The 19,384-nt window shown below is 37.8% G+C and overlaps 1 protein-coding gene across 2 annotated transcripts in view; it reads left to right on the top strand.

The window, feature by feature from the left end:
* Positions 1-19,384, top strand: part of DNAJC1 (DnaJ heat shock protein family (Hsp40) member C1) — a 230,658-nt gene that overhangs the window by 191,609 nt on the left and 19,665 nt on the right. For both annotated transcript variants that reach the window (XM_046013522.1, XM_046013521.1), the window contains one exon: positions 9,025-9,144. In XM_046013522.1, the coding sequence (XP_045869478.1) occupies positions 9,025-9,144 (120 nt within the window). The remainder of the gene's footprint in view (positions 1-9,024; positions 9,145-19,384) is intronic.

The following is a 19,384-nucleotide window of genomic DNA, read 5'->3' as shown; positions in this document are numbered from 1 at the left end:
AATAAGGGGTTACTATCCAAAACATTAAAGAACTCAGTACAACTTGATAGCAGAAAAAAATCTGATTAAAAAATGGACAGAGGACCTAAAAGATATTTTTCCAAAGAAGACATACAGATGGCCAACAGATACATGAAAAGATGCCCAAGATCACTAATCAGGGAAATGCAAGTCAAAACCACAAAGAGGTATCACCTCACACTTGTTAGAATGGCTAGTATCAAAAGGACAAGAAAAAAGAAGTGTTGGGAAGGACGTGGAAGAAAAGGAACCTTTGTGCACACTGTTGGCGGGAAGGTAAATTGGTTCAGTCACTATGGAGAACAGTATGGAGATTCCTCAAGAAATTAAAAATGGAGCTACCATATGATCCAGCAATTCCATATCTGGGTACTTATCTGAAGGAAACTGAAAATACTAACTCAAAAAGCTATATGCACCTCAGTGTTTCCTGCAGCATTATTTATAGTAGCCAAGATACGGAAACAATCTTAAGTGTTCATTGACAGATGAAAAAAAATGTGCTGTGTATATGTATTATGTATATAAATATACATAAAATATACATATATATGTGTGTGTGTGTGTATACACACAATTATTCAACTATAAAAAAAGAAGAAATTCTTGCATTTGTGACAACATGGGTGGACCTTGAGGGCGTTATGCTAAGTGAAATAATCAGGTAAATACCGTATGATCTCATTTATATTGGAATCCAAAAACAAACGAACAAAAACCATGCTCCTAGATACAGAGAACAGATTGGTAGTTGCCAGAAGGGGAGGGTAGGGAGTAGGTGAAATGAATAAAGGAGTTCAAAAGGTACAAACTTCTAGTTACAAAATAAGTCATGGGATAAAATTTACAGCATGGGATAAAATTTACAGCATGACAACTATAGTTAATACTGTATTGCATATTTGAAAGTTGCTAAGAATAATCTTAAAAGTTCTCATCGGATACTGCGTCAAACCTGTCAGAATGGGTAAGTTTAACAACACGAGAAACAATAGGTGTTAGCAAGGATGTGGAAAAAGGGGAGCCCTCTCGCACTGTTGGTGAGAATGGGAACTGGTTGCTGCCACTCTGGAAAACAGTGTGGAGATTCCTCAAAAAGTTAAAAATAGAGCTACCCTACGATCCGGCAATTATACTCACTATTAGATATTTACCCAAAGGATACAAACGTACTAATTTGAATGGGTACATGCACGTCAGTCTTTATAGCAGCATTATCAACAATAGCCAAACTTTGGAGAGAGCCCCAATGTCCATAAGAAGATGTAGTATGGGGATGTTTTGTTGGCTCAGTCGGTTGAGCATCTGCCTTCTGCTGGGTTCATGATCCCAGGGTCTTGGGATCGAATCCTGCATCAGGCTGCTTGCTCATCAGGGAGCCTGCTTCTCCCTCTGCCTACTGCTCCCCCTGCTTGTGCTCACTCTGACAAATAAACAAAATCTTTAAAAAAGAAAAAAAGAGGAAAAAAATGTGGTATATTGGGGCACCTGGGTGGCTCAGTTGGTTAAGCATCTGTCTTCGGCTCAAGTGATGATACCAAGGTCCTGCGATGGAGCCCTGAGTTGGGCTCCCTGCTCAGCAGGGAGTCTGCTTCTCCCTCTCCCACTATTTGTGCTCTCTTGCTCAGTCTCTCTTAAAATAAATAAAATCTTTTTTAAAATTTCTTAAAAAAAGGTGTGTGTACATATACACACAATGGCATTTTACTCAGCCATCAAAAAGAATAAAATCTTAACTATTTGCAAGGAAGTGCATGGAGCTAGCATATATTATGCTAAGTGAAATAAGTCAGAGAAAGACAAATATCAAATGATTTCACTTATATGTGGAATTTAAGAAGCAAAACAGATGACCATGTGGGAGGGGAAAAGAACAAAAGGGAAACAAGCCGTAAGAGACTCTTAAGGATGGAGAACAAACTGAGGGGCGATGGAGGGAGGTGAGTGGGTGATGGGCTAGATGGGGGATGAGTATTAGAGCAGGCACTTGTTGTGATGAGCATTGGGTGTTGCATATAAGTGATAAATCTCTGAATTCTACTCCTGCAATCAGTGTTGCACAGTATGTTAACTAAATAGAATTTAAATAATTTTTTTAAAGTTCTCATCACAAGAAAACAAAATTCTATCACTATGTATGGTGACATGTTAACTAGACTTATGTTATCATTTCTTAATACAGTTGACCTGAATAGCATGGGGGTTGGGGTGCCAATCCACCCCACACCTTGTGCTTAGTTGAAAACCTTGTAACTTTTGACTCCCCCAAAATTACTAATAGCCTATGATTGCCCAGAAGCCTGATAATATAATAAGTCAATTAACACATATTTTAGGGGTGGCTGAGGGGAGTTGGGTGTCCACCTTCAACTCAGGTCGTGGTTCTAGGGTCCTGGGATCGAGCCCCACATTGAGCTCTTTGCTCAGCAAGGAGCCTGCTTCTCCCTCTCCCTCTGCCTGCCACTCCCTGTGCTTATTTATGCTCGTTCTCGCTGTTAAAAATAAATTTTAAAAGTTTTTTAAAAACACCTATTTTTTGGGGCGCCTGGGTGGCTCAGTGGGTTAAGCCGCTGCCTTTGGCTCAGGTCATGATCTCGGGGTCCTGGGATCGAGTCCCGCGTCGGGCTCTCTGCTCAGCAGGAAGCCTGCTTCCTCCTCTCTCTCTCTCTGCCTGCCTCTCTGCCTACTTGTGATCTCTCTCTGTGTGTCAAATAAATAAATAAAATCTTTAAAAAAAAAACAAAACCTTTTTTTTTTAAGATTATTTATTTATTTGACAGAGATCAGAAGTAGGCAGAGAGGCAGGCAGAGAGAGAGGAGGAAGTGGGCTCCCTGCTGAGCAGAGAGACTGATGTGGGGCTCAATCCCAGGACCCTGAGATCACGACCTGAGCGGAAGGCAGAGGCTTAACCCACTGAGCCACCCAGGTGCCCCTGAAAACACATATTTTGTATGTATTATATATCTTTACAATAAAGTAAGCTGGAAAACAAATGTTACTAAAATCATTTACAGTGCTGTATGTACTTAAAAAAAAAAAAAAAAAGGAAAAGCAAACCTGTGTGTAGGTGGACCCATGCAGTTCAAACCCATGCTTGAACACAAGCAAGGGTAAACTATATATACAAATATCAAATCATTGTGTTGTACATCTGAAACTATTGTAATGTTGTGTGTAATATAATGTTGTGTGTAATTATACCTCAATTTTTTAAAAAATCCCTCCAGGGACACCTGGGTGGCTCAGGTCATGATCTCAGGATTGTGGGATCAAATCCCCACATCGGGGGTGCCTGGGTGGCTCAGTTGGTTAAGTGACTGCCTTCAGCTCAGGTCATGATCCTGGAGTCCCGGGATTGAGTCCCACATGGGGCCCCTGCTCAGCAGGGAGTCTGCTTTTCCCTCTGATCCACACCCCTCTCATGCTCTCTCTCTCTCTCTCAAGTAAATAAATAAAATATTTTAAAAAAAAAATCCCCACATCAGACTCCCTGCTCAGTGGGGAATCTGCTTGAGTTTCTCTCCCTCTGATTCTCTCTTCCCCCCCCATGCCATGCTCATGCTCACTCTCTCTCTAATAAATAAATGTTTAAAAAAAAAAAAAAAGTCCCTCCAGTAGCTTTATGTGTCATGCAGAATAAAGGAGCCAGCATCCTTGCAGTGGCCTCGAAGTCCTTATATGATTTTACCTTCTTACCTCTCTGGCCACATCTCTCCCTGCCCCGCTTTGCTGCAGCCACCCTAGTCATCCCATTATGGCTCAGACATCCTAGACATCTTCTACCTGAAGCCTATTACAATTTTCTCTTTCCATCTCAGAATAATCCTGCTGTATTGCATTTTACTGTGTATCAAATCACCACAACACTTAGTGGCATAAAATATTTTTTAAAAGACTGGATCAAACATACTTGTGTCTGTTTCTCCAGGGGGATTTATTTACTGTTGCTCCCCCGAGAGGAAGTAAAGAGGAATTTGAACTACATGCATTGTCTTGGCCAAAGTTTCTCAGCTATCTTTAGTAAAGAACCAGATTTAAAATATTTTTAGTTTTTTAAGGGGGGGTGGGTAAAGAGCATGCGAGTTGGGGGAGGGGCAAAGGGATGGGGGAAAAAATCTCAAGCAGACTCATCGCTGAGCATGGAGTCCAATGTGGGGCTCGATCTCCCAACCCATGAGATCATGACCTAAGCCAAAATCAAGAGTCAGTCACCCAACCCACTGAGCCACCCAGGCTCCCAGTTTAGAATATTTTCATTTCCATCTGTTGCTGACCAATCTGTAGTCCTATTGTGCCAAAGAAGAATGCAGCTCACACTTAATGTGACCCACCATGGTAGTTTGGCATTTCCCTGGCTTATATTCTGTTTAAAAGAAGAGTTTTCTGGGGCACCTGGGTGGCTCAGTGGGTTAAAGCCTCTGCCTTCAGCTCAGGTCATGATCCCAGGGTCCTGGGATCGAGCCCCACATTGGGCTCTCTGCTCAGCAGGGAGCTTGCTTTCCCCTCTCTCTCTCTGCCTGCCTCTCTGCCTACTTGTGCTTTCTGTCTGTCAAAGAAATAAATAAAATCTTTAAAAAAAAAAAAAAAGAGTTTTCACCGATTGACTTATTTCACTCAGCATAACACCTCATTCCATAATCCTTCTTGTTCCACCCACATCGTTGCAAAGGAAAAAAAAAAAAGGAAAAAATTTCATTTCTTTTGATGGCTGCATAGTATTCCATTACAATTATCATACGATCTCCCTGATATGAGGAATTTGAGAGGCAGAGTGGGGGGTTTGGGGGATAGGGAAGGAAAAAATGAAACAAGATGGGATCGGGAGGGAGACAAACCATAAGAGACTCTTAATCTCACAAAACAAACTGAGGGTTGTGGGGGGGAGGAGAGTGTGGAGAGGGTGGTTGCATTATGGACATTGGGGAGGGTATTTGCTATGGTGAGTGCTGTGAAGTGTGTGAGCCTGACGATTCACAGACCTGTACCCCTGGAGCAAATAATACATTTTATGTTAATAAAAACAAACAAACAAAAAACAAAACAAAAAAGAAGCGTTTTTGCTCACATACTTGGTTGTTGTGGCAGTTTTAATTTGCTGGTTCTAACCCTTACTTCAAGTTTACAGACTTACTTTGTCACAGATGGGTAACAAACTGTTGGCAGATTGGCACCAGCCCACGGCCACACTTTAGGGTCACTGGTCCAAAGACAGACTTCTCTTTTGGGGAAGATAGCTAACTCATAGATGAGGAGACGTTTCTGGGCACAACGTGAAGTGATTGCTGCTGAAGGGTCGCAACCTTAGAACAACAGTTTGGGGGAAGTTACAAGAAATTCTTTAAAGAAAAGTTTCTCCTCTTAAGAGTGAAAAGACATCTGAAGTGATTTTTTAAAATTATTTTGTTGGTTGTCTTTACATACAATTTATTCATATAAATAGTCAACGGTACTGAACTGCTCAGTTTTTAAATTGGAAAGGAAGACTGTAGAGGTGAACATCAAATATACATCCTGAAACACAAAGTCAGTATAGAACATGGATTTGGAAGGTAGCAGATTATTAGATATACCGTTCACATTATTCAGTATCCATTATCAGATATATCTGATATCTGATACTTTAAGTGGTGATGCTATTTTGCAAGGACATTATTTCTTAAATAAATGTCTAAGAACTTATGAGTTGAGCTGAATCTACCAAAAATTGTTGAATCCAAAATTGTAACTTTTGTAATTATATAAAATAATAATCATTAGTAGGTCATTTCAATAGAAATATTCATTAGGGAGTTTCAATATCTATCAGATAGAAATGGACCTTTTGTCTTTAAAGAAAATATAATAAGTACATATAAAATTTCTTCTAAATTGGCCATACGTTTTCAGGACCTAATAAATTGCATGATACTTAGTAATTAACATTTTATAGTCCACAGCTGTGAGGGGAAAGGTATGTATAGATTACTCAAAAAAATAGAGTGTGCTTTCCCGTACAGCTTCCAACTCCTCTTCCCCAAGAATAGTAAGGATTTTCAAAGACATCAAATCTTTGAACATATGTGGTTTTATGACAAAAATCTATCCCAAAGGGATATTATTTGGGAATACAATTTAAATTTTCCTATCAGCTCTTACTTTAGTAGATATATTTTGAGGTCATTACATAAAAATATTGAATAATTTGAAAACTTACCTATTTTTTATTCAGTATGGAGATTTATTCCCAGAGCGGGGCTTTTCTGATGCAAAATTGGAGTGCTTGTGTAGTCACAACAGCTGTCCCCACACCATGTGGTGTCTTCCATTACTTTACTGTAGAGATGAATTTTTGGCCCGGTGTCTCAGTAATATTGGACACACATGGTTTTAAGTGGCAAAGCAGTATGCTTATGCATTCATTTGACTTTCACAGCTACAGTTGGCTCCAGATTAGAACAAGGAGAATACATTCACACCATGGCCACCCTCATGGCTGCTGTAGTAGCTGGATCACAGTAGGCTCTGTTGCTTCTAAAGACACAACTAACTATTGCTGAGGAATTACACATTCACCAAAGTGCCTTACAGCTGTAGGAGAGAGAATAATGAATTGCTAAAAGGATTCTTTCAAAGATTTCAGATTATGGGCCTAGTTATTATTGATCCAGGTTTTTTTTAATATTAATAATGAAAAGCACGGCCATGAAATAACTATGAAACTAAAAGGAAAGATTGCCATAGCAATAGATGATTGTTTAGAATATCGTGCAGATACTTAAAATTTTTCCTTCCCAGAAAAAAGGTGGCACTGTACTTTAAGACTCATTAACAAAGAATTAAAATCTGATTGATTTTTAATGCCCATTTTTCATGTCTGCGGCATATTTGGAAAGCCAGTGGATTAAAAATAGGAATTATTGTAAAGAATTAGTTTACTATGTGACACAATGGCTTACAGTATTGATATTTTAGACAACTTTTTGCTTAAAAAGTTTGTATGATTAATACAGAGGTCAGATGACTTGATTTAATGTGAATTTGCATCGTTACACTATATAGTTTGAATACTGTGTCTCTGTGCAATGTCAACCTCGTGATTCCTGGTATGACTTTTACCATAAACTTAAATTCTTATGAACTCTTTTGCATTTCTGAAGTCAGTTGGTGTCATTATTACAGTTTCAGCTTTTTTAGGAATAAAAATATTTCCTTGAAAATCCACTCATGTCCCGCTAATGTCCATATTTTTCCCCTAAATAAAGTTAAAACAAACAAGCAAAAAGAAAAAACCTTCAGTGTAAATTTTCAAATTATTGGATATGGAGCATTAGACTTCTGATATTCATTAAATATCAAAGAAATTCTGACCATACCCTATGGAGACTACCTTTTTATAGAAGTGAATTTATGCATGTATGGTACCGGCTGTACTGATGAATATGTTTGAGGCTTTCAGCTTTTAGTGGATACAAAATAGAATGATTGATAAAATCCTCCCTACTATTGGCTATTATTTACTGACTCTTAAGTGGCAGGTTGTATTTATGCCAATTTATCTGCTTCAGGGAACATTCTTGATAGCAGAACAAAGTGAATAAAAGTAGTTTGCTTTGCAAATGAATGCAAATGGGAGAGCCTTTCGGAAAGCCCTTTAACAGGGGCAGTGCACTTTGATTATGAGTGAAGCTGCCATTTGGACATGGTGAAAAGAGCACGCTTGAACCATTGATTGGGGGAGACAGTAAAAAGTCAGGAAGGGCCCCGTTAAGCTTGCAGTGAGGCAGGCGGATGTCAGTGTGGTTAGAGCACAGTGGGAGAATGACAGGGAGGATTAGTGTCAGGGAGAAGCTTTGCTGTAGCTGTGGAGATAGTCCCTGGGGTCACTCACCTCTGACTGTTGTTCTGTGCTGATGGTTCTGTAATGCAAACAGCCTGATGTATGCCTGTTCATTATCGGAAATGGTGATTAGAAAAGGTATTTGTCTCAAAGGTTTCCTTCTTTCTTTTTTTCCTTTTTAATTAAAGAAAATAAGGTGGGCTTCCTCCATTTCTCTGCTGACTCCTGGAGTAGTATTGTTTAATACCAGAGTGGTTGCCGCCTCTGGTAGGGAGTAGTTTAGTGCTACAATCTAATGTAAAGTTATTGTAACATGGTTATTTGTTATTAAATAGTGGGGGGTGTTGTTTTTTGCGGTTTTTTTGTTTTGTTTTGCTCAGCTTTGGGTTTGACCAAGTAGTAGTACTGAATAAAATGCAGAGAATATGCTTGCTCTTAGAGTTTTTGCTTTTGCAAAAAAGATTTTATAATCTTGAAGGTATTGTTTTCATTCAGTTTAACAATTAGATCAATTTTTAGGGCTATTTACCTTCTCAAAAATGAAGTGTTGCTTTGCATGGACTTGATGTTTTAAGTCTCGGTTGTAGGTACTTCTAATTTTCTGTCCTAAGTTTTACAAAACGCTAACATTTGATAAGTTAAACCTCTTGAAAATACATGATTTTTAGAGTTGTCTTATTACAGAACGAACAAAAAGTATTTTTGTTTCAGTTCTGATTCTAAAGCAGTACATTTACTTGTTTACATTTTCATTTTTACTTATAAGGTATTTTGTTTAAGTATAATTTCTCTTAAAACTTTGAAGACCTTTTATAGTAACCTATAAAACAGGTTTTTATAGGAGTCATCTGTGAGAGCAGGGTGACACACAATGCATTTCATAGGCTTTGAGAGTGCTTCCTCACTTAATGCAAAACTGAACTCTTTTTTTTTTTTTTTTTTGGTCTTCAAAAGCCTGGCCTCACAATATTTCTGCTTTCTTATTTGGCATACATAGGAAAATTTAAAAGGCTGCTGGAGCTTTGCATTCTTATGTTAAATATGCAGCTCAAAGCTTTAGCTAAACTATTGGATACATGTTAATAGTATTGGTTTTGTAGAAAGCAAATTGCCCAGTTTGTTTCACAGGCTTATTAAATGTTACAGCGAACATTCTCTGAATTACCTTTTTCTGTAATTTTTGCAGGCACCTGAATGGACAGAAGAGGACCTCAGCCAGCTGACAAGAAGTATGGTTAAGTTCCCAGGAGGGACCCCAGGTCGATGGGAAAAGATTGCCCACGAATTGGGTCGATCGGTGACAGATGTGAGTTTACTCAGATTTGCATTGTATGGAGAGTGACAAACCAGAACAAGCCAGCTATGTAGAGACAGACATAGATGCATCCCACATTCTCTTTGGAGAAAGGCTACAATCCTTTTAGGACCTGGAAGTGAACCATTAATGAAATAAGCAAGAAGCAGATGTCAGCCAGTCCCCTGGTCCACAATTAACAGCTGTGTGAGGAATTCTAGTGTTTAGAGACTTAAGCTACAGTAACCTAATCACAGAAAACAGCGCTGGTTTTTGTGTTTAAAGTGGCCCCTTTATCTGTGGAGAAAATAGTTCTTAGACTGATCAGAATTAGAGAAGTTATATTTCAGCTAGATCTTTTTAACGCTGAAGTACAGATTGCTATAGGTATTTAATCAGGTGGTTTGCATTAATTAAATCAGCAGGGTTCTTACGTATATCTTTTTATTTCAAGAATGGTAACTACCATCCATTTTTACAAGTTGTTTAACCAAAAAAAGTAATATATGTGAACGAATATATAATTTTTATTATATATATATCTGTGTGAATGAATATATATATGTTGAATATAATGAATATATATATAGATACACATATGTGTATATATAACTGGCTTTATCTAACATTTAAAAGACTAAGTATTTACCTGAAAAGTTTTTGATTTCACACTTTATTCAGGAAATTTAAGGCAGAGAACCTTATAAAAGAATCTACCATACTATCTGACATGTGCTAAATAGTAAATGTTTACTTGAAATTCAAAGAAATCTTTATTTTTATCAATATGAGCCTTATTTTCATAATTGATAGTAAATATTCTTTACTAAATAAGTCAGTTACTTACTGAATTTACTTTAAGTAAATCCTATACACCTAAAATATTTCAGGGATTACTGATGATGATTTTTGCATTATTTTGGCTTCAGAGTTGAAGTCTCATCATATGAAAAAAAAGCTTTGTATCCTCTAACTTTTTTTTTTTTTTTTTTTTGCTGTTTCATGAGGAGATCCATTATTTAGATAACTGAAGACAAACCATAAGGATACCTTTCTTCTGCTAAGAATGTTACTGGGATGTGCGTTTTATAACCTTGTTTTTAGGTTGCTCATAAAAGATAAATTAATAATGCCTTATCCTTAAATATCTGACCAAATTAAGGATATTCCATGGTTATTGATGTTTTAAGTACTATGACCCTCTAACTATACTACTGTTACTATGTGATTAACAAAAATTACTGAAATGATTTTTAGAAAGTCATAAAACAAACTGGTTTAAAGGGCCCTAAAACTTTTAGTTTTACTGGGAAAAAAAATAGTTCATTTAGTGTCTCCTTTGAAGGCAGCATTGCCTTTAACTTTTTTTTTTAATTCTTATTTTATGTATTTATTTGACAGAAAGATATACAGCGAGAGAGGGAACACAAGCAGTGGGAGAGGGAGAGGGAAAAGCAGGCCTCCCACTGAGCAGGGAGCCCAATGCGGGGCTCGATCCCAAGACCCTGGGATCATGATCTGAGCAGAAGGCAGATGATCAACGACCGAGCCACCCAGGCACCCCTGCCTTTAATTTTTTTTTTTTAAGATTTTATTTATTTATTTGACAGAGAGAGATCACAAGTAGGCAGAGAGGCAGGCAGAGAGAGAGGAAGGGAAGCAGGCTCCCTGCTGAGTAGAGATCCCGATGCGGGGCTCGATGGGATCACGACCTGAGCCGAAGGCAGAGGCTTTAGCCCACTGAGCCACCCAGGCGCCCTGCCTTTAATTTTTAAATAACATTTCTATGAGACCTCATAGTTAATAATGTCAAAGACAGAAAACAGAATAGAAGCAATATTTTAAATTGTTAAAATCTGGTAAATTTTTATCTATATTTTTAAGAAGAGAGATGAAAGTTTCTATGCTAAGAATAGACATGGTGTAACCAACACAGCCTTGAGAATGGCTAGTTAGTATCAGAGATCTAGAAAACCTATATATTGTTCAGTAGTCTTAGTGCAGCCTTGAAGAGGCAAAGACATCTTTTCAAATTTTTGCAAATTCATCCCATATGTTTCAGTCGTTTTTCTTCTAGACTTAACCCAAAAGAAACTGAATCCATGTCTGCAATAGATATATTTTCTTTTTACCCTGGAAGTAGCAAACATGACTTTTTGGGATTTTTTTTCTTCCAAATATTCTATTTTCATAATAAGATACCTAAAATACCTTGAACCTAAACTTCTTTGGCACCAAGAAATGCCCCTTGTGACTTTTCTTCTATGTACAGCATGTACACTGTATTTTCATTCTGTCGGCATCACGTCCATAGCTGGACTACACATTTCATTTCAGTCACCCCACACACGTGCACAGGCACCCACAAATCACTCTGCTAAAGAGAGCAGGTGTCTGTAGACTCAGATAACATACAATGAAGTGAACACACAATGAAGTACATCGAAGCAGCTGAAGTGGGTTCAGCTAATAAGTTCCTTTAGTAAAATGTTAAGTGAAAGTTGACCACACTTTAGATCACTTATACTTCTTTTTTTTGGCTTATGGCGTTTGTTTTCATTAAGTATTTAATTATGGCGAAAAAACAAATTCAGTTTGCTGTCCTCAGAACCTCTGCTTCCTGACCTAATCATCTGTACCAATTCACCCTGGTCTGCACTTCTGTTCCTGGAACCATTTTTTTGAGGGGTTTTTTTGGTTTGCTAACTTTCTAACTTCAGGTTTAGTTTTCTTTCCTTCAAGAAACAATTGACCTTTTGGGAGGAGCAGCAAGAGTATGTCCCTTATTTGGGTTGACAGATTACAATGAAAAACCCATTTTATTCCTCATTTTAAAAAGGAGTTTTCAGTGTATTAATGGTCGCAATCAACAAGTTGCTAAATGCTACTCTGGATAAAATACAAGCAACATGATTGCCATTGTAAAAAAATCCAGATATATTTTAACTCAGATATATCAAAACTACAAGACCTATTTTATTATAGAGTATTTTAAATGTTAATATATGCCTTCCAGCAAATAATTTTGGTAACCACAAAGGACACTAAAATTGTAAAAACAACAAAGGAAACAAAAACTGGCATGGAAAACCAACTTTAATGTGATTATTAACTGCAGGTTTTCTAAATTAAGGTCAGGGAGCCTCAGATTTCTTGCTTGTGAAGTAATATCATTCTCTTGCCTGAAAGGATGTAAACTGATGCTGCTTCTCTCCTGTCACTAATCTCTCGCATTCTGGTTGTGATAACTGACTGATTGGAGATTTTCTGCCTGCTTGGAAAAGGCCCAGCTAGGCAGCAAAACAAAAGACAGGTGAATAGATTTAAAAAGACTTATAATTAGCTTAGTGCCACAGTGAGAGGTAAGAGGTGTATAGTTAGATAAGCATCCACATGTGCCAGTGAAAAAGAGGAGGGAAAATCATAAAATTCCCAATTATATTTTATATAACTACAGCTAGAGAGGAGAAACTCTGGGGAAATGTATATATTATGGTAGTTGTTCCAAAAATATGTAAATGGAGATTTTATTCAATAGCAGATAAGCTTTATGCTTTATCAGTGATTTAAATATACAGTAATTATTTTGGCGAGTATATTACTATTACTTTTAGAGTTAGACTAGACCTACATGAGTTGTAAAGATAACAAGGACTATCTCATTGTTCTCTCAACCAGGCTTCCTGCTACAGCACTTCTCTTGGTCTGAGCCTGACGTTGTATCTGGTCCTTCCTCTCCTCCTTCACTTCCTCAACCTCAAGGCCTTTAAAGATATTTAAATTTTAGAAAGGAATAGGCCCTTTATCCCATTCTTCTTGCTAGATGAGTCACTGGCTAATCTAATAACCAATTTTCAAAGTAATATTAATAAATGATTAAAAAATATGTTACCAAAATCTGTTTCTCTCTCCCTCCTTCTCTCTCTCCCCTATATTTTAATAGGAGCCTTTAGGTTCTTATCCCAAGTATATGAATGATCAGAGTGAGAATTTCAGGGAACTTGATTGCCTCTTTAAAGGAAAGATGAGGGGCGCCTCGGTGGCTCAGTGGGTTAAAGCCTCTGCCTTCGGCTCGGGTCATGGGATCAAGCCCCACATCAGGCTCTCCACTCCTCGGGGAGCCTGCTTCCTCCTCTTTCTCTGCCTACCTCTCTGCCTACTTGTGATCTGTCTGTCAAAAAAATAAATAAAATCTTTAAAAAAATAATAAAAAATAAATAAAAAGTAAAAAAATAAAGGAAAGATGGAGGTAGTATTAGCACCGTTTGGTATCCATCAGAGAAATTACATAATTAATTGCTTAATCTGTCTATTGACTTTCTTAGAATTTTGCTATACTCTAACTTCCGGGACAAAGGTTTATAGATCTGAATTCCATGTCATCCTTTCTGTCTCCACATTGCACCATATGACACATCACAGGATGATAAACTAGATATTCACTATGTGAGAATAATATTGCAAAAATCAGGAGATCAAACCAACATTTTTAACTATTTTAAGTGATAATATTGATTATTCCATCATTCATTTTCATTGTATTTTGTATTTTTCAAACCATTTAAATACACATTATTTTGCTCGATCTTCACAACAGTATGGTGAGACAGACAGGTAGCCATTTTACAGTTGAGTACACTGTTGCTGAGATGTTTGTTCAGGGTGACACAACTACTAGCGAGTTGGGATAATACTAGTTATTTTGGTTCCTCATCTACTATGTTCCTATCACTACTTAATGCTGTTTTATTGCTGTGTGCATGAAAGACACTTTAAATGTGTCTAGAGACTTTTTGTCGTTAGGCCTTTCTTGGTAAAACTATGTTCATAGAAAAAAGAAACTTTTAAAAATACACTCAAGTAAAAATTTTTTCTCATCAGCCATAATAAAAAATTATTTCTATAAACATTTTGTCACATAGACAAAATGTGGACTAGACTTTAGTCTTCCTCTATAGGCATAAGTATACATAATTTTAACCGTATTAATCAGTTTCCTGTCCTTTTCACTTCACTATGAAACAGGAGCTACTCTTCACGACAGTGAGAGCCACTTCATTTTTCTAACAGTTATAGAATATTTTATGTTGTCTTGATATAATTAAGGCATGTCCTAAGGATTGTCATTTAAATTGCTTCCCTTTTTTGCTATTTTACTGGATTATCTTTTTTTTTCCTTCATCCATCTTTCCACTTATTTCTGGTTTCTTAGCTTGTATTCCTAGAAGTAGAACTGCTTGGTTCAAGAATATGGATGTTTTTAGAACTTTGGGTGGCTCTAAAATTGGCCCCCAGAGAGGTTATAACAATATACAGTGCCACTAGTAGTATACAAGAGAGGTCACTTCCTCATAATCTCACGAACACTGAATGTTATTTTTTGGTTTTCATCATTGCCTGTCAAATAAGTGAAAAGTGCTACAGCACTGATTTTTGCAACTTGCCTCCTTACATATTGGTCTTATTTCTTTTTTTTTTTAAAGATTTTATTTATTTATTTGACAGAGAGATCACAAGTAGGCAGAGAGGCAGGCAGAGAGGCAGGCAGAGAGAGAGGAGGAAGCAGGCTCCCTGTGGAGTAGAGAGCCCGATGCGGGGCTTGATCCCAGGACCCCGAGATCATGACCTGAGCCGAAGGCAGCAGCCCAATCCACTGAGCCACCCAGGCGCCCCATATTGGTCTTATTTCAAATAAAGTTTGGGTTAATTCATTAGAATTTTAGGACAGACAGTCCTATCACCTGCAAATACTTTGCTACTTTCATCTTTCCCTTTTTTTTCCCCCCAGTTTATTTATTTTTAGTAATCTCAGCCCCCAGCATGGGGCTCAAACTCACAACCCTGACATCAAGAGTCCATGCTCTACCAACTGAGCCAGCCACATGCCCCTATATCTTATTTGATTATATTACCTAGCTATTCCAGAGGAATAGTATATTATAGTAATAGTGACTAGTGCAGACTTTTTGTGCAACATTATAATAAGAAAACCTAACGTTTGGCCATTAATTTTAATATTAGTCATTGATATGAGATAGATTACTATGCTACAGAAATTTACTTCAGCTTTTCCAACTCTAATTCATTACAGTTGTGCTCAGGGATAGATACGAAATTTTAACCGTGTTTTTTTTTTTTTTTAACATATATCAACATATCGTACAATTTTTCTCATATGACCTAATGTGGATGAATATATTATCAAGGCCTCTTCTTTGTGTTTTCAAGACAAACTTCACTTGGTCATATAATACTATTCTTTAATAAACAGCTGGATTTATTTATTTTAAAATCTTGCATTTATATATAAGAATATTGTAGAATTTTTGGTGTTTTGTTAATAGGATATCTTTGGATAGGGTTATACCAACCTTCTAGAATTGTTTTATTATACCAGCCTTCTAGCATCTATAGAGTCAAGACAGTATGACATTCATAAAACAGAGGAAAAAGGAAAGGATGCTATGAAAAAAGAATTTGAACAAAAATAAGTATCCAAATAAATGAACTAGAATGGCTGAAAGTTATCAGGAAAATCTCCTATGGAGCAAAATTTTGAAAAATGCTAAAATATTATAGAAAAGATAAGAAACACAGGGAATCAGTCCAAGAGGCCCAAATCTGATTAAAATTTCCAGTGAGAAAGAAAGAGAGAAAACAGGTGTAAGAACATTATTCAATAAATAATATAAATGAAGCTTTCCAGGGATCCATTCGTAAAAGCCTGAGACCAATTTGTAAGAATCTCCTAAAGTCAAGTGGGATACATGGAAATGATCCTGAAAAAATTTATGAACACAGACTACACAGATGATCTTTAAGCCTTCTAGGGAGAAGAGACATCCAAATAAGACCAATCAGAGTGACATCAGGTTGATTAGCAACACTAGGTTCAGGGAGACAAGGGACCAATGGCTTCACCACACTGAGGAGAAATGGTTCTGAATCTAGAACAACCCAAGTATGATGGTAAATACATAAGGCAAGGAAGCACAGTCTTTCTTACAAAGTTCCTAGAGACTGTACTCTAGCAAAACAAACAACTGAATCAAATTTAAAAAGAGAAAGACATGGAATCCAGTCTAATAAACAGAAATCCCAAGACCCCACAGTGATATAATAGGACAAAAGTACAATATATCCATGTTGAAGTAGGAGAATAAAGGACTGTGTGAGAGCAACCCTTGAAGAAAGGGAGATTTTATAGACTAGATAGTATGCCTGAAAACTTGAAAAAATGTATATATATAGAAAAAAGGCAACTAGAAACTCCATAAACAATAGAAGAAAACCATACAAAAAGGCATAGTCCAAATTTAAGTATGCTAGACAGTAGAATAATACAGCAAAATAATTTGACATTGAGAACATTCTCCTCTGAGGGTACAGGAAGTGTGTCCACAGCATAGCTTGTTTCTACGGGAGTAACATTTACCAGATCATAATTTGTAAGATCTTACAAAATGGCTTTTCATATTTTAAACATTTTAGGTAATTTACAGATGGCTTTCCAATTTTTTAAATCAACAAATTGTAGAAGACTATGGCAAGTTGCCCAGCAGCAGTTTATCCAAGTCCCCCCAAAGCTCTGCTCTGGCTAGGTTACTAATTTCTTTTCAGAGGAACATAACTGAAATAATGTGTGTTCATAGGAGCTCTTATTCCCCTTTTCCCTTCCATTGAGCTGGAATACCAAATTTGCCTGCAGCCAAGCTACAACCATGCAGGTAAAGACAGTTGCCCTAAAGATGGTGGAGAAGCACACAGTGGAAAGAGCCTGACTGTATGGAGTAAAAGGAAAATTGTAGATAGCAACAAGTGCTATAAAGAAAAAGAAAGCAGGGGCGCCTGGGTGGCTCATTGGGTTAAGCCTCTGCCTTCTGGCTCAGGTCATGATCTCAGGGTCCTGCGATCGAGCCCCACATCTGTGTCTCTGCTCAGCGGGGAGCCAGCTTCCCCCTCTCTCTCTGCCTGCCTCTCTGCCTACTTGTGATCTGTCAAATAAATAAATCTTAAAAAAAAAAAAAAAAAAAAAGAAAAGAAAGAGTAAGAGGTTAGAGACTGAAGGGGATTGCAATTAAAAATGGGGTTCTGAGGAAAGTCTCTCAAACAGGTAATTCTAAAGCAGGGCCACAAAGCAAGTGAAGAAGCAAGGCTGTCTGAGAAAGTGCTCCGTGTAGAGGAAACAGCATTTACAAAAGCTCTGAGATAAGATCATGCTTGGGGTGTGCAGAGTCTAGCATAAAGGTCAATATGGCTGTCAAAGAGTGACTAGGAGGGGATTATAAAAGATGAGGGCAAGAGGCAGTGGACAACCAGGCTATCTACAACCTTGCTGGCCACAATACAGAGTGTGGATTTTACTCTGAGTGAGATGGTTAAAACACTGGAAATGTTTGAGCAAAGGAGTGCAAGATCTAAATGGGTCATTCTGACTGCTCTGTGGAGAAGACATTGTGGTAGGAAAAGTATGCAAGCAGAAAGGCAGGCTAAGTAAGATGCTATTTCAGTTGTTCCTGCAAAAGATGATGGTCGTTTAGACCAAGGGTTATTGAAAGAGTTTGGAAAAAGAGGTTGAACTCAGGATATAATATACCACAAGCATGTTATTTAATTATACATACACTGTAAACAGTAACTATCATAACTATGAAGAGAAATTACTGACTCTGGATGTAGGGTATGTTGCTTTTCATCATAAGCCCTTGTTGTATACTGCTTTTTTTTTTTAAGCTATTTTTTAAATAATATTTTTAAAGCTTTTTTAAAAGCTATTTTTAATATAATAAACATATATTACCTTGATTTTTAAAACTACTTTTAAGAATCTAAGGAAAAAGAATATGTTGCTTTTACTATTTTCCCATATCAGTATATAATAGGTCTACCTCATTCTTTTTTTTAATTATTAAAGCTTTATTGATTTAATCAATCCTAATATTTGTGTAGGACTACAAAGGACACAGATAGCCACAACAATCTTAAGAAAAACAAAGCTGAAGGCATCACACTTCCTGATTTCAAAATATATTATAAGGCTACAGTAATCAAAACAGTGTGGTACTAGCATAAAGAAAACAAATGGACAATGGAACAGAACAGAGAACACTGAAGTAAATACACACATACACAGTCAACTGATCTTCAACAAGGGTGTCAACTATACACAATAAGGAAAGGATAGTCTCTTCAGCAATGGTGTTAGGAAAACTGGATAGCTACATGCAGAAGAATGAACTGGACTTTTACACCATGCAAAGTCAACTCAAACTGGATTAAAGAATTAAACATAAGCCCTGAAACTAAAACTCCTAGAATAGGGGAATGCATCCTGACATTGGTCTTGCAATGATTTCACTGATAGGACACCCAAAAGCACAAGCAATAAAAACAAAAACAAACAAGTGGAACTATATCAAACTTAAAAGTTCTGCACAGAAAACAGTCAACAGAATGAAAAGGTTACCTGTGGAATGGGGGAAAATATTTGCAAACCTTCTATTTGATAAAAGATCAGTCTCTAAAATATATAAGGTTCTTCTACAACTCAAAAGTGAAAACATCGGGTAGAACAGACTCCATGGCCTGACAAGAGGCCACAGCAAAGCAGATCCACCCTCTCCCATCCCTCTTGGCAAAATCCCATCAAAGCCCTGCCATAGGCCTGACGGTGTGTAAGCACCCAGAGGAGGGCCAGCACCACTCTAGAGTGAGTCCTGCCCCAGGAAGACGGGAGGAAAACCACATGCCCAGAGTGTGTAAGCAGCCCAGAGGAGGGCCAGCACCACTCTAGAGTGAGTCCTGCCCCAGGAAGACGGGAGGAAAACCACATGCCAGTCTGACTGTGACCCCAGTGGGCTGGGGGCAGGCAGCTGGTCTGACTGTAGGCCCCACCCACCCACCACCAAAATCTTCTCAGGGGACAACACAGGGAAAGTGCCTGCAGTTTGGTGCTACTTTATCTCTGGTAAACTACTGGTCTGACTGAACTCAAGCCCAAGGCAGTCCCTGACTGGCCCACTAACACCACAGGGCCCAGACTCTGCCCCACCACAGGCAGAGAGCCATTGCAGGCTGAAATGAAAGCAAACACAGCTCCACCACAATGATAGGACACGCCTGTGGCAGCACAAGTAGAAGACACCCCTGAAGTGCCATGTTCTGGGGAATAGGGGACATTGCACTGCGGGACCTCTTCTTAATGGGCCTCTACTTTCAAGTGTGGGAGACAGCTGACTCTCCTATCACAGAG

This window comes from Meles meles, chromosome 7 (genome assembly GCF_922984935.1).
Source record: "Meles meles chromosome 7, mMelMel3.1 paternal haplotype, whole genome shotgun sequence".
In the NCBI taxonomy this organism is placed as follows: domain Eukaryota; kingdom Metazoa; phylum Chordata; class Mammalia; order Carnivora; family Mustelidae; genus Meles; species Meles meles.
Note: the sequence above shows the minus strand (reverse complement) of the source record. Positions and strands in the feature narration are given on the sequence as shown.